A 15296-nucleotide genomic window follows, 5' to 3' on the forward strand; every position below is an offset into this window, starting at 1 on the left:
AGCTTGAGGGAAATGGAAGCGCCCTGTAATAAGTTCCAGACAAAAAATTCGGAGCCCTTCCACTATTGTGAAGATGGAAGCCAGCGAAGCTGTGACTATGGTGGGTCTGCTATAATGAATATTGATATAGTGATTATTGCTATAGCCTGCTATATTATTATTATTGACTATATTGAGTGTCTTCGGCATGTTCGTCAAAGAGCAGGGACACCGGCGTCTGAGGCCGCCCACCTAGCCGCCCGAGCAGCAAGTAACCGGGAGGTGGGCCTGCCCGACCGGGTTGACCGACACGAAGGTATCCACACCTTTAATGAAATAACCATCTATTACCGCGAGTCTAGGTGGATATATCCATCCCCGCACGAGACACTGACAACAGTGCAGGCCACTAACCTCAGGAGAGTACAGACTAGGTCTGTACTTAGTCCAGAAAGACTAGCTGCAATGACCGGTGGTGAATATCCACCAAACTGCAAACATTGTAACTGCCCCCTGGAGGACCAAGATCACATCTTATGGGGATACCGAAAGAACCCTCCCCCGAGAGAACTCTCTAGGCGAGCTCCTTCACCCGAAGAGTGGGAGATGAAGACGAAAACTTTTAACCCGGAAGACCAGATACGGTTGGCGGAATGGGCTGATAGCGTCGCGGCGAAACAGGCGCTACGCTAGCCCACTCCGCTGGGAAATAAAACTCCGCTCAACCTCGATAACAAAAGCTCTCTCTCGCGCGTTAGCATTGGTTGTATACTGAGCTTTGGATTAGTGGTTCCGCACATTCCATCACAGCTACAACTATATGGGAAGACCACGAGCAGTGCGTACTCCTGAGGAAGAAGCTGCCTACCACGAGCGTCAGCGAGAGTTAGCTCGTGAACGGGCTGGTCATCGTAGGGCCGAGCTGCGCGCCGGAGATGCCGAGTTTAAACGGCAGCGCCGGGAGGCCGACCCCGACCCGAGACGCGGGAACACGTCGGCAGCGCCGGGAGGCAGCTTCGCTGTTCGACCATCTTCACGGAGTTGGAGGGGCGGTGATTTTTTTTTTTTTCTCCAGCATGCAGACAGGTACACCGGGAGCGACGTTTGTGAATGAGTCGACAATTCAAATGGAAACGACGTCGCTGCTGAAGCACATTACTGAAGAGAAATTCTAACGGTGCTTCCAGGGGTGGATGAAGTGGAACTAGTGCATTATACCTATGTATGTTGAAGGTGGCCACATTGATGTATATCAAAGGTTGTGAAATGCATTTTAAAGCTTACTTTTGCGCAGCCCTCTGGCACAGGTCTTGTATTCCCAGTGAATTGAAGCCACCAGCAATATTAATATTTTACCTTGAGTTGGTAGGCTTTGAAAGATAGCAATACATTATAGTTACGTGAATATATCCATCTACGTGAATCGCGTAGAGTACATTGCACGTGTGGGAGAATCTACGTGAAGCTTGGCTTCACGTATATTCTCTATAGTAAAGCGGTAATTCACACCTTTAGAACTAATGGCGATGCGTGAAGTGCTTAACGCAAAGTGCCTCGAGCGGCCAGTCGCACGGAAATTTTGCATGTATTCGAGCGCTTCTTTCACGCTCGGAAAAGCACTTTTATGTGGCACGTATTGAGCAACAGAAAGCTGTATAGGGAGTTTGTCATGTTGCTCTATAATGTTCTCATTGACACTTTTAATCTATTATATTTGAGAAGTTGATTAATTAATTAAGACTAATTATTGATTAGGAGGAATGCACAAAATAATCTGAGTATCTCCAAGCGACGGCAAACACCATTACCTTGGTTCTGTCCGGCTACGTGGCATCTGCATATTTTTAAATCTTGGTGCATGATGGTTGGGGCAACACACGTGAGCACGTTCGCTGATATACACTTTCAGTCGGCGCGCATATAATCTTCGTATTCGCCGACATGCTGACCGACCCAGCAGACAGCAGCCATGCCACACCAGGGAGGGCTGGCAAAGAAAGCGTCGCTTCAAAGAAATATCGTTGAAGTGTGCAGAAGTTTGCGGTAACTGCGCGAAGTAGTGGGTTTGTAAACTTAGTGCAGCACTTATTTTTTTTTTTTTTTTTGGTTTACCAATCTTAGAAATTTTTTAAGACTTGGAGAATTCTGAACACAAATCTGACTTTTGTTCGAAATCATTTATCAATGGCGTGCCACTTTTACTAATAGTATGTTCATCATCGCAATATGTCGCCGTCTGCTGCTGCATGCGAACTACACCGGCGCAATTAAGCGATGCATTACGAAGTACGGTCCCTAAGAACATTTTAAACAATACGACAAAGTTTACTGAAATTGGTTAAACTGTTCTTTAGTGATATTACTCTCTTAATGACAGCTCTTGTGTATTTCCCACGTATCTGTACGGGAAAATAAGAGTTGGCCTTCGAGTTGAGGCTGCCGGCCGCTTATAGCGGTAGTCACGTGAAACGAATTTCTGACGTGTTTTATCGGCATGGCATCCCCTGGCGTCGATGCCTCTATTTTATGGTCCGAAAACGATGTTGTTACCATAAGTGGGGGATCGGTACCGCGGTCGTATATCCGCTACAGCGGGCATTCTGCATGGATCAGTTCATGGGCGCGTTTATAACCCGATCGTTGCTTCTCTTCAAATGATGGCGTCGACTGCGGGTGAAGACACGTAAAAAATACGCCGGGAATCAGAAGCATTTAGTTAACGATTTAACGCAAAAAGTTCAAGCTTCTCGATGTCTCTTGTGTAGTCCTTGTGCACTGGTGGCTGACGCCGTCCAAAATCGTCGGCGTCCCGAATACTTTCGCAAATAAATTGCGACCAAACCAGTGTTGATTTTATTGCTGCGGTTGTCGATGTACATATATTCTTGTAAGAAACAGCGGGGAAAAAAGGACAACAGAGAGAGGACACGGACGCACCAACCAGCTCCCCTTTCGATTCTACTTCAGTACATGTATATACCGTTTGGTCCACTAATATGTACTGCCAAACTCCTTTATTTAGTTGAGCTGTGAATTTTCGCAAGATGAAAATTTCACGAGACCTATGGGCACGCATCAGCGTAGCCGGGCGCTTCAGGTTAAAGCAACCGTGAAAGGAAAGCCGCGACCGCGCGTAGTGTGCCCGTTCCGAAAAAAAGATTTAGAAATTGGGGTCGAGAATTACATTGTTTTGCAGCAAACACGGTAAACGAAAATTTCCTAGCGCCTAACGTCGTTCCAATAACTTCGTAAGTTAGTATACACAAAGAAACTCCCAGGGCACACCCCTACGTAATCTAATTTAGGCCATTAAGTCGTTTCTAAATGCGGCTTCCGTTCCAGAAGGGGTCGGTTGCACAGTGGTGGACATGCGCCGAACTGCATTATTTATCCACGCTTTTAAGTTGTCGATGCTTTACAACTTTAGAATATTTAGGCTAACATAAAAACTAATTTAAGAAAAGCTCCAGGCATTTAAAGCTCTGGAAATGGTGGCGTCAACTGCGCAACCGCGTCAATCGGTTAACAGCTGTACGCGAATAGCTATCCCGCGCGGGCGTGGTGCTATAGAGGTAGCTCGAACTCGAGCCACCAAACTGGGCGCCCTCGTCTTCGTTAGTCGCCTTGACGGCGGCCACGTTCTCGCGTGCGGTAATCATGTACGACGGCTGAGCGCTCGAGGACGCCTCCTCGTCGTGGCGCCCCCCGCGGCCCGCACTGTGCAACGTCGTAGTGCCGTCGAAGTCGCTGGTGTCGTTGGGAAGCCATCCCAGCGGCAGCAGGCTGTGTTGCGTCTGCCCTGATGCAAGCACGTAGAATCCCGCTGCCAAGATGGCCAGGGTGGCAATGCACAGGTAGAGCAGTGCCCACTTGACCTGCACGGGCACACCAGCTTCGCTCTCGGCCCGGTCGCGGTTCGTTGCTGCTGCCACCGGGCCCATCGATTGGGCTGCCCTCTCAGCGGGTGCTGCAAGGGTCACGTTCGTTGCGTCTAGAATTTCTTAGAAGCAGTTTATCATTCTGTAGCTATAGCGAACAATATTAGCTTAGGCAGTTTTTCTAACTCACAGAGGTTCCGCACTTGTTAAGGAGCTGGCTTTCCCAGCAACAGGCCTACAGTTTGAAGGCAGGAGTAGCGAGTATAGGCGTTTTTTTCATGGGCCCCGCCATATTGCGTCGGCAGTCGGCATGCTGGCTTGGGAGAGCGCTCCATGTTGTATGCCAGGGCAGTTTCTGGTGGTTGTTTTCGCACTCGCACGGTCTGTTTAGTATGACGGGGCGTCTTATATATGGGAAACGGTTCTGTGAGATATACGAGGTGTGTTTAAAAAGTATCGAACCTTCATCTTTCCCACGTAAACCAATGAAGTGCGGGAGGCTTCCTTCGGTGGATGTATGGAGGGGACATCCATGCGCATGCGTGAATTGTTTTTCCGCCCGCAGAAAGCATCAGTTGCTGGCAGTCGGCCTATGAGTGAGGCCGTGTGGTGAGCGCTCGTCGGATTCCAGTAAGTTGTAAAATGACGGAACAACAAGAGCAGCGATATAGCATCAAATTTTGCCAAAAGCTTGAATGGTTTCCACCCAAGTGGAAACAATTCGCAAGATTCAACAGGCTTTCAGTGACGATGCCATGAACACCTCACGGATAGTGGAGTGGTACAACCGCTTCAAAGATTGCTGCACATCAGTGGACGGCGAATAGCGTTCTGGCAGACCCTCAACAAGCCGAAAGGAAAATGTCATTGAGCAAGTGCGGACTTTGGTCATGGAGAACCGTCGCATCACAGTCCGAGAACTTGCGAACTAGGTAGCGGTAAGCATTGGATCAGTACGTTCAATTTTTACCGACGGTTTGGGCATAAGTGTTCGGGAAATTCGTACCGAAACTGCTAACAATGGAGCAAAAGCAACTCCGTCTGGAAATCGCGCACGACCTGCTGGACGATGCAAACAGTAACCCCAACATTCTGAACACCGCGATCACAGGCGATGAGTCATGTGTTTATTGACCCATGGACCCTTTTCGCGGAGCAGTTCGCTCTAGAGGAACGTTGCCTCAGCGAATGCACACGAATACGAAACCACTACTGCTTCTGCCCTGCTACTGTGCGATCAGCTGTCAGATACCCAACTGGGTGTTCGTAATGCACATGTGCCCAATTCATGCTGCAAAATGTGTAACAATAAAGGGAAGACGTGTGCGGTAGTTAGCTGCAAAAATAGTGAATCGCATATAAAGAATGCGAATATAAGGAATATATAAGGAACGGAATCAACCTGTGTCGCCGCTGCTGCATAAGGACCGCCTGTGTTGCCAGCCCTTCGCGATGCACGGCTTTCCTCGAGGATAAAAAAAGATAATTCCTCCGTCAGCGCTGTGTAGCTAACCTCCAAAGAAATCACTTCAACTCCGGAACGTCGGCACTTAAGAGTGAGTACCGCTCGTTACAAAAGGAAGTAGCGCCACTTACTGGCATAGTAAGTTTCTCGCACGTTATCTACACATCCACCCCTACTCGCACACAAACTTACGCCCACCGTATCGCCAATGTATCAATAATAAATGAATGGGCGCTCACTTGAATCAATGTGCGCCGAAGCATGAGTGACGGCGACTACACCGACAAGACACGAATATTGGAAGCTGAACGTTTCGTGACGGTCCACAGAGTAAGCGAGGGACTAGCGATAATACGTCTTTGCTACAGGTGAAATGAGGTTTATTGATGCAGGCGTAGATGTAGGTCCTTCGGATAGACTGGCACAGAACGGGTGGCTAAACAGTTACGTCGGGCAGCGCTCTTAGCGGTAACTTCGGCGTCGTCTTTTGCGGAGCGATCACGATGCTGCTACTGCTGGTGGTGTGCATCATCTGCACAACATGTTGCACGTCTTCTTCATCACAATCACCCCCGGGATAAAAAGCAGCCATCCTGGCGACTCAAACAGTAGTGATCACGAGCGGCTCACGGTAGGGCTTAAGGCGATCGACGTGAACAATGTCACGTCCACGACAACGGAGGTCAGAGGGGGGTGTCAGTGGTTCGATTAGATAATTCACCGCAGACGTGCGCTGGACAATGCGATAAGGTCCATCGAAGCGGGGAAGAAGTTTTGAAGAGAGCCCAGGAGCATGCGCAGGTACTGACAGCCAGACGAGGTCGCCGGGAGAGAAGACAGGTTGCTCACAGTGAGCGTCATGGAGCCTTTTCTGGCGCTGTTGCTCAGCGGTGGTGAAGTGGCGCGCTAACTTGCGACACTCCTCGGCATGACGTGCTGCAGTCGAAACGGGCACACACTCAGAAGCATCGGGCTGGTAGGGTAGCAGGGTGTCCATGGTGTGGGATGGGTGACGGCCATAAAGCAAAAAGTAGGGAGAATATCCAGTGGTAGTCTGGGTTGCAGTGTTGTAGGCGAACGTAACAAATGGTAGGATAAGGTCCCAATCTGTGTGGTCAGATGCGACGTACATGGCCAGCATGTCACCCAGGGTCCGGTTGAAACGTTCCGTGAGTCCATTCGTCTGGGGGTGGTAGGCGGTGGTTGTCCTGTGAATAACGTGGCACTGAGCCAGAAGAGCTTCGACAACCTCAGACAAAAAGACGCGCCCTCTGTCGCTGAGAAGTTCACGAGGTGGGCCGTGACGGAGGATGAAACAGCGGAGCAGGAAGGAGGCGACGTCGCGCGCAGTGGCGGAAGGTAGTGCCGCAGTTTCAGCATATCGCGTAAGATGGTCGACGGCGACGATGATCCAGCGGTTACCGGCGGGTGTCATAGGAAGCGGACCATAGAGATCAATGCCCACTCTATCAAATGGTCGGGCGGGACAGGGAAGGGGCTGCAAAGCTCCAGCTGAACGGCAAGGCGCAGATTTCCGACGTTGGCAGTCCGTACATGAACGAACGAATTTGCGGACGTATGTAAACATTCCGCGCCAGTAGTAGCGCTGACGAAGTCGTTCATATGTTTTGAAGACTCCAGCGTGAGCGCACTGCGGGTCAACGTGAAAGGATGCGCAGATAGTGGAGCGCAGGCTGCGCGGTATGACGAGTAGCCATTTACGGCCGTCAGATGCGTAGTTGCGTCGGTGCAGAAGGTCGTCGCGAATGGTGAAGTGAACAGCTTGGCGGCGGAGTGCGCGAGAGGCTGGCAGCGTGGGCGTCTCAGAAAGTAGGTCGCGGAGGGCCGCTATCCAGGGGTCATGGCGCTGCTCTGAAGCAATTCTGTCGATGGTGAGAGGCAGGACGATGGGTGTTAATGTTGACAGGCAACTAAGGTCGGTAGGCAGAGGAGACCGTGACAGAGCATCAGCATCCGAGTGCTTGCGGCCAGAGCGGTAGACGACGTTGATGTCGAACTCTTGAAGTCGAAGAGCCCATCGGGCAAGGCGGCCACATGGGTCTTTCAAGTTTGATAGCCAACAAAGGGCGTGATGATCTGTGACGACGTCAAACGGGCGGCCGTACAAGTAAGGGCGGAACTTGCTAAGGGCTCATACGATGGCTAAGCATTCTTTTTCAGTCACAGTATAGTTGGTCTCAGCTTTGGTGAGGGTACGGCTGGCATAAGCAACAACGCATTCAGGGTGCCCGGGTTTTCGTTGTGCTAGCACGGCGCCGAGACCTATTCCGCTGGCGTCTGTGTGTACCTCCGTCGAAGCTTCAGGATCGAAGTGACGCAGAATAGGAGGTGAAGCGAGAAGAAGTCGTAAAGTAGTGAACGCCTCGTCGCAGGCTGGAGACCATGATGACAGGTCGCCGGAGCTACCCAGAAGCTGTGTCAGAGGGCGTATTATGGACGCGAAGTTGCGAATGAAACGTCGAAAGTATGAACATAAGCCGACGAAACTGCGAAGTTCTTTGAGATTTGTCGGCCTAGGAAAGTCAGTAACGGCACGCAATTTCGCGGGATCAGGTTGGACGCCGTGCTTAGACACGACGTGGCCAAGAATGGTTAGCTTTCGAGCGGCAAAGTGGCATTTTTTGAGATTAAGTTGGAGCCCAGCGTTGGTAAGACACGTCAGAACGCACTTGAGGCGGTGAAGATGTGTCGTAAAATCCGGAGCGAAGACGACAATATCGTCGAGGTAACACAGACACGTTTGCCATTTCAATCCACGCAAAACAGTGTCCATCATTCGCTCGAACGTTGCGGGGGCATTACAGAGGCCGAAGGGCATCACGTTGAACTCATAAAGTCCATCAGGGGTAACAAATGCAGTTTTGGGCTTGTCAGCGGCGGCCATGGGAACCTGCCAATACCCTGAGCGCAAGTCGAGTGAGGAGAAGAATTCAGACCCCTGTAAACAGTCAAGGGCATCATCTATTCTCGGTAGAGGGTACACGTCCTTGCGGGTGATCTTATTTAGGCGGCGAAAGTCAACACAGAAGCGGACAGAGTCGTCCTTCTTCTTAACGAGAACGACCGGCGAGGCCCACGGACTGTGAGAGGGCTGAACGATGTTGCGGCGAAGCATGTCGTCGACATGCTCACTAATGACACGGCGCTCCGTAGGAGACACACGGTATGGGCGTTGCCGCAGTGGTGAATGGGAGCCCGTGTCGATGTGGTGCGTGACAGTTGACGTGCGTCCAAGGGAAGGCTGAATAGCGTCGAAAGAAGAACGAAAATGGTACAGGACGGCGATAAGCTCCGAACGCTGCTCTGGTGTAAGGCCGTCAGCGATGGATCGGCTAAAGATGTCGGTGCAGGACTTGTCGGAAGCAGAAAGAGTGCAGATGTCAGTAAGGTCATCGCGAGAAGTAGCATTGGGCACGTCGACGATGTACAGGGACTGAATGGCTTGGACATAGCCGAGACACTGGCCACGGAGCAATGTGAGCGGAGCGGACAAAAGGTTGCATACGAAAATATGGCTGAAACCAGCCGAAAAATCGAGGGTCGCGAAGGGAAGCAGTACAGTATTTTTTGAGATGAAGGTCTCAGAAGGGGCGAACAAAACAGTGGCGTCAGAGATGCTTCCACAAGACACAGGTAAAACAACAGCGGCGTGCGGAGGAATGTCGGTCTCCTCAGCGACGACTAATTTAGGGGGATGTTCGGGAGAATCGTCGGAATGGAGGTCGCACAAAGGAGAAAGTTCGACTTCGGCCCGCTCGCAGTCGATGATGGCTTTGTGTCGCGAGAGAAAATCCCATCCAAGAATGACGTCGTGAGAGCAGGATGGCAGCACAATGAACTCAATAATGTACATCATGTCCTCAATTACAACTCGGGCCGTACAAGCTGCTAACGGCTGAACATGCTGCGCTGTTGCGGTACGGAGGACTACACCCGCAACTGGCGTCGTAACTTTCCGGATGGAGCGACAGAGTCTTTCATTTATTACAGAAACGGCGGCACCAGTGTCCACAAGGGCAAGAGTTGACACTCCCTCAACAGAAACAGCAAGTACATTCGACGGAGAATTGTGAGGACTTGGACGCTGTGACGGCGACGCAGTTCTTGCCTCATGAACTGCGGCGTTTAGTTTTCCTCTTCTGAAGGCATGGGACGACGACGCATTGGGGAGAGAGAGCGCCGACGTGGTGACGGAGAGCGTCGGTCGAAGGACGCTTGACGATCAGGAGCTCTTGGAGGTGATCCTGGAGTGTAGCGGAGCGGTGGCTGGTCGGCATAGCGAGTCGTTGGTTCATAGCCATATGAGACGGCCAACGGCATGCGGCGGCGACAGTAGCGAGCGATATGTCCGGGGCGGCCACAGGCAAAGCAAATTGGTTTGTCGTCAGGAGTACGCCAAGGGTTTGTGGCCATGGGGCCAGCGCCAGGGGCGCGGGGTGGGGTCGGCGCGTGCAGTGGTTGACGCGGTGTGAAAGCAGGGTGCGTTCGAGGCCGTGCGACGACGTCGGCGTACGTGAGAGGAGCAGCTACCGGATGCGACTGAGGGAACACTGGCACAGCGTCGGCAATTTCTGCTTCGATCGCTTGCCGAATAGCGGGTGACAGGTAAGGAGCAGGACGGGGCTGGGGCTGTTGCTGAGCAAACTGCACCAGTGAGAGCTGCCGAGCAACTTCCTCGCGTATGAACGCCTGGAGCTGTGGCAGCAGTGTTGACTGGTCCGAGTGGACGGCCAGGCCTGCGAGGCTGTCGTCGTTAGTAACCAGGCGACGAGTCAAGGCCCGCTGTTTCCGGAGTTCATCGTAGCTCTGACACAGTTTGATGAGTTCCGCTACGCTGGTCGGGTTTTTTGCAAGAAGCATCTGAAAGACGTCATCGTCAATGCCTTTCAAGATGTGCTTGATTCTGTCAGACTCGGGCATCGAGGCATTGACGCGCTTCGAGAGGTCAAGAACGTCCTCAATGTAGCTTGTGAACGACTCGCCCGGCTGCTGGGCGCGCTGGCGCAAACGCTGTTCAGCGCGTAACTGGCGCACGGCGGGGCGTCCGAACACATCTATGAGGGCGGCCTTGAATGCAGACCAGGTGGTAAAATCTTTCTCGTGGTTTTTAAACCACAGATGAGCCACATTTGAAAGATAGAAGATGACATTGTTCAGTTTAGCGGTGTCATCCCATCGGTTGGGGACGCTTACCCTATCATAAGTCGATAACCAGTCCTCCACATCACTGTCGTCGGTGCCGCTGAAGACCACCGGATCCCTCAGGTAAGGCACCCCGGAGCAGATGACGGGCGGAGGGGCCGTAAACGTAGGGGCCGTGGACGGCGGGGCCGTGGATGGCAGGGCCGTAGATAGCGGGGCCGTGGATGGCAGGGCCGTGGACGGTGGGGGCGTGGTTGCGTCTTCGGGCATAGCGGGACGAAGCGTACGGGTGCGGAGTTCCAGGATGGAAGCTTGGCAGGTCGTACCCAGCACCTTCCACCAATTGAAATGAGGTTTATTGATGCAGGCGTAGATGTAGGTCCTTCGGATAGACTGGCACAGAACGGGTGGCTAAACAGTTACGTCGGGCTTAGCGGTAACTTCGGCGTCGTCTTTTGCGGAGCGATCACGATGCTGCTACTGCTGGTGGTGTGCATCATCTGCACAACATGTTGCACGTCTTCTTCATCACACAGGCTACAATAAAGTACAAGACATTTGCATTCCAAGCTTTTTGTGCAAAGTAAGAACAAATCTAACGCAGCAGAGCACACCCGCGAGCAATTAGGCTGAAAATAAAGAATCAGATAGTGGCCGCACCGAGGAACCGAGGAACTTTACTTAGTCAGAAACATGACAAGCCGCTGCTTCAAAATGCTTGCCAAATAAAGAAGGAAGAGCACAGTGATCCTGATTTAATTCATAAGCGGAAAGTTTGGACAGCTTGGAATACATTTCCAGCCCTGCTTTTAGTACAAGCATCGTATACGCTGCTCGCGCCGTTTGGACACGGCGTAATGAGCTATGAAAGCACTTACACGTCCTCTAAAGCTGTGGCCAAAGCTTCGTGTCGTCCACATTGTCACCGTCTACGATATCCGTCGAAACGGAGGTTTGCTGCGCCGCACCGGCGTCACGCGCTTACATTGTAAACACGGAGGCAACGGAGGAAGCTGAGGCAAGCAATGGACGCGTCACCACGTGATAAAACATGGCAGCGCGCACGGGATCGCCCGGAAAGGGGTCAATAGGTACGACCCAGAAACCAAGACGCAGTCGTCAAAGTGGAAACATCCGACATCCCCGAGATCAAAAACAGCATGGCAGGTCCGCAGAATGTCAAGGTCATGTTGAGCGTTTTCTTCGACTTCCGTGGGGTGGTGCATCATGAGTACGCACCAAAAGGCCAAACCAACGAAAAAGAATACTACCAGGGCTGGTATATTATAGCGATGCCTTTTCGCGCTTTTCGCGCTTTGTCAGTGGTCAGAGCGACGGTCCGCTCACGCTATCAACGGGATCAGCCGGCCATGAGCGGTGGATGATGAGACTAGTATAGAATAAAGCATAACGCATCGTCAAAAAATACCCCCCCCCCCCCCCCCCTCTTCCCAGGAGGTCATTCGTCGGCTTCGTGATGCTGTGTGGCGCAAACGACCAGATCTGTGGACAGCAAAAACTTGGCAGCTACATCATGATAACGCACCCACCCATTCTGCGCATCTGATTCAGACTTTCTTCGCCAAACACAACGTTACTCTGGTTCGTCAGGCTCCGTACTCAACCGACATGGCTCCGTGTGACTTTTGGCTATTTCCCAAGCTGAAAATGGGGCTGAAAGAGACCCGATTTGAGCCAAGAGAAGACATCAAGCGGAATGTGACGGCCCGGTCGATCACCATTCCAAAAGACTCGTTGCAGGAGTGTTCCCAACAATGGCGGGTGCGCTGGGAGAAGTGTGTGCATTACCAAGGAGACTACTTTGAAGGGGCATTAGGGTTTTGTACCTCCTAATAATGTATTCCTGCTGACCAAAGGTTTGATACATTTCGAACACACCTCGTTCAGTAGTGAATTAAGCCGGCCGGTTTTTAAGGCGAAAACCTTAAGTCTCTATGTTTCAAGGTCGTTGCGAGGTACAGAAAAAGTGAGCGAGCTCGCCTCGCGCTTGCCTCGCGCTCGAGCCACTGCTCGCGCGTTCGTCGCCTTCTTCCACAGATGGCTCCGACACCGCTCATGGTAAAAAAAAAAAAAAAAGGGGGGGGGGGAATCGGAATGCAGCAATAATGCAGTATAGACGACTTCGGGGCTACAGTAAATATGAGGCGGTGCGTGGAATCTGGAAAGGAGCAATGGGGCCAGCGCTAACGTTTGCATACGCAATTCTGTGCTCGCGTTCCCATACTGCCCCTCGCACTCAAGGGCGTTGAGGTAATGGGTGACAGCGGCGCTGAGTAGGAGGAGGGAAATGTCAGGAGTGGTGCTGCAGGGCGTTGGCGGTAAGGGCAACGGCGGTGCTGAGGAGGAGGAGGGAAATGTCAGTAGTGGCGCGGCAGGGCGTTGGCGGTAAGGGCAACGGCGGTGCTGAGGAGGAGGAGGGAAATGTCAGTAGTGGCGCGGCAGGGCGTTGGCGGTAAGGGCAACGGCGGTGCTGAGGAGGAGGAGGGAAATGTCAGTAGTGGCGCGGCAGGGCGTTGGCGGTAAGGGCAACGGCGGTGCTGAGGAGGAGGAGGGAAATGTCAGTAGTGGCGCGGCAGGGCGTTGGCGGTAAGGGCAACGGCGGTGCTGAGGAGGAGGAGGGAAATGTCAGCGCCCGTAGAACGTTCTGGTACAGTATAGTTCCGGAAACGGCGGCAGCACGCCCATAGCGCGCTCGCGCGCCTTGTATACGTCGCCGCGTGGGCTCAGAGCTTTATTCAACATCGCTATGAGTTCAACTAGGTTTTCGCCTTCACATTCATAAGTTCTAAGCATCCCCGTAATTTTTGTGCTGTGGCGTTGAGGCAGATTGATCACCCAGCGCGATGTGTGCACGCGTTTGAGCCTGCAATCAGGCTCGGAGATCAGTTGTGTATTTAGGAAAATTCGTTTCACGAATGTGGCCTTACTGCAGCATTCGCACCGTAGTTGCAAGGCGTGGTATAGCAGCAATGAGTAGTTACGAAACATATGATGACGTGGGTACCGTTCCGCTGCGGAATAACTTGTGCTGTTTACTTTGACAATTACGTTGCAAATTGTTATCTGTAGATGCAGTCAGCGACTACATCGTTTGTTGGACGATGTTTTCGCGAACGAATAAAACAGTTTTGGTTAGTAAAAACAGCATACCGTACAGTGTGAATCACACTTGTCGAGTGGTCGAGCTGCCGACTGCGGACTGCGCGAGCCTCCGATGCAGTGGTAGATGCTGGGTTATAGATCTATTTGTTCTTTATAGTGCATCGTCCAATCATACGGCATGAGCATGCTAGGTCTTGTTGCGGCGTTAGCCAGTGTGTGTGTGTGCGTGTCTGCGTGCAAAAGTAGAGCATACAACAGGTTTCTTTTCCCCGTCTTGTTCGTGCCGTCCTCCACGTCCCGTTTTACGGAAACTGTGTCCTCACAAATAGCCGTCGGATTCTTTTTATGCAATCCGCTTTGGATATTACAGCGTTACAGGGATTTAACGCAATACCAAAGCACAAAGCTTATAAAGATCATGTTTGCTTACCAATCGCAGTGATCACTGCATTGATCTATACACCATTCGGCTTCAAAAAGGATGCCAACGAGACACGACCGAAGCACAGGTGTGCGAAAAAAGCTGGCAGTTCGAGTCCGTGAAGCAGGATCAAAATAATGGCCGACACGAAACAAAAAATGCACGTGCACCGCGGCGATGGAGCTACGCACATCATTCGGCAATTATTGATCCTGGGAGACGACCACTGTGCACACATTTGTGCACACTGTTGTCGTGTGCACAAACGTGTTGCCAATTTGGTGATTGGGTTTTCCCAGGACAACATTAGCGCGGTGCTTGTATTTTCAACCTCGTGTTGTGTCGATTGTTTCGGCATAGTGTACTTTGAATAAGTCCCGCACTCGGCAACAAGGAGCCAAAGTGCTCTCTGGCCGACATCAGCTCAAGTTCCGGTCAAAGGTGGCTAGCCGTTCCACGAAAATTGTTTATCATACCGTAGTGCCCATGCAACACTGCTTACCGCGGGGAAGAGACAGGAGTCTACTGGAGCTTGCTGCTGCATCGGACGTGGTCTCCAGATGTGAGGGAGGCGTGACGTACAGACTGATCTGGAGAGACCTCGGCTCTTCATTATCTTTCTTCTGCAGCTTGGACGCCATGATTATAATGATGATGTTGCGCCTTCAAAATATGGCACATACCCACAATGAGGGATGCGCCAAGAATCGGGTAGTTGTAGGCTCAGTTAATAACTTAAAAAACGAAAACGCTATTTATTATCTGTTTTCTTTGGATCCACGTGGTTCAAACTGCCGAGATCGACACAGAAGATATCGTTTTGTTATTTTGATGACTGGCTACTATGCATTGCTTTCAAATATTCCTGTTTGGAGTATTTACCCAAAGCCACTACGCCGCCACGGCGGGTGCTTGCTTGTCTTTTCAACGGCACTTCGACATTTTCGCCTCTGAATAAATTAGCGTACTGAGCGTCAAATTCGATTATGAATATCTCGGAACATAAAACACTTCAGATCTTTCAAACACAATGCACTTGTTTTGGAGTTTCTGATAGCATAAACATATACCATAATCGTGGAATAAAAGCTAATTTACAAAATTTTAACTATGTATTTGTTGACTTGTTCGTGAAAATTGTGTCGGCAAATGTGCATAAACCATCTGTGTAAGCGGCCTTTTAATTAAGTTCACTGACAGTTTCACTTTGAAGGCCCAGTATACGCGTGTTCCAGCTAACGTTAGCCAAGCTGTTAAACTGTTAAAA

At 51.3% G+C, this 15296-nt stretch overlaps 1 protein-coding gene across 1 annotated transcript; it reads right to left on the reverse strand.

Moving 5' to 3' along the window:
- Positions 1-2826: 2826 nt before the first annotated feature.
- LOC125946463 (uncharacterized) lies at positions 2827-15281 on the reverse strand. The gene is made up of 2 exons (XM_049669932.1): positions 14532-15281; positions 2827-3946 (listed from the first exon to the last, which is right to left on the reverse strand). Exons 1-2 carry the CDS (start codon positions 14668-14670, stop codon positions 3477-3479), a joined length of 609 nt encoding a protein of 202 aa, XP_049525889.1. The 5' UTR covers positions 14671-15281; the 3' UTR covers positions 2827-3476.
- Between the last annotated feature and the right edge of the window lie 15 nt (positions 15282-15296).

The sequence above is a fragment of the Dermacentor silvarum genome, chromosome 6, assembly GCF_013339745.2.
Source record: "Dermacentor silvarum isolate Dsil-2018 chromosome 6, BIME_Dsil_1.4, whole genome shotgun sequence".
NCBI lineage: Eukaryota > Metazoa > Arthropoda > Arachnida > Ixodida > Ixodidae > Dermacentor > Dermacentor silvarum.

Bases quoted from the DNA above. Each gene is read 5' to 3' on its own strand.
- LOC125946463 (XM_049669932.1), bottom strand. From the start codon at position 14,670: ATGGCGTCCAAGCTGCAGAAGAAAGATAATGAAGAGCCGAGGTCTCTC. The intron at 3,947-14,531 runs GTAAGCAGTGTT...TGACCCTTGCAG, and splicing joins ACTCCTGTCTCTTCCCCGCG to CACCCGCTGAGAGGGCAGCC.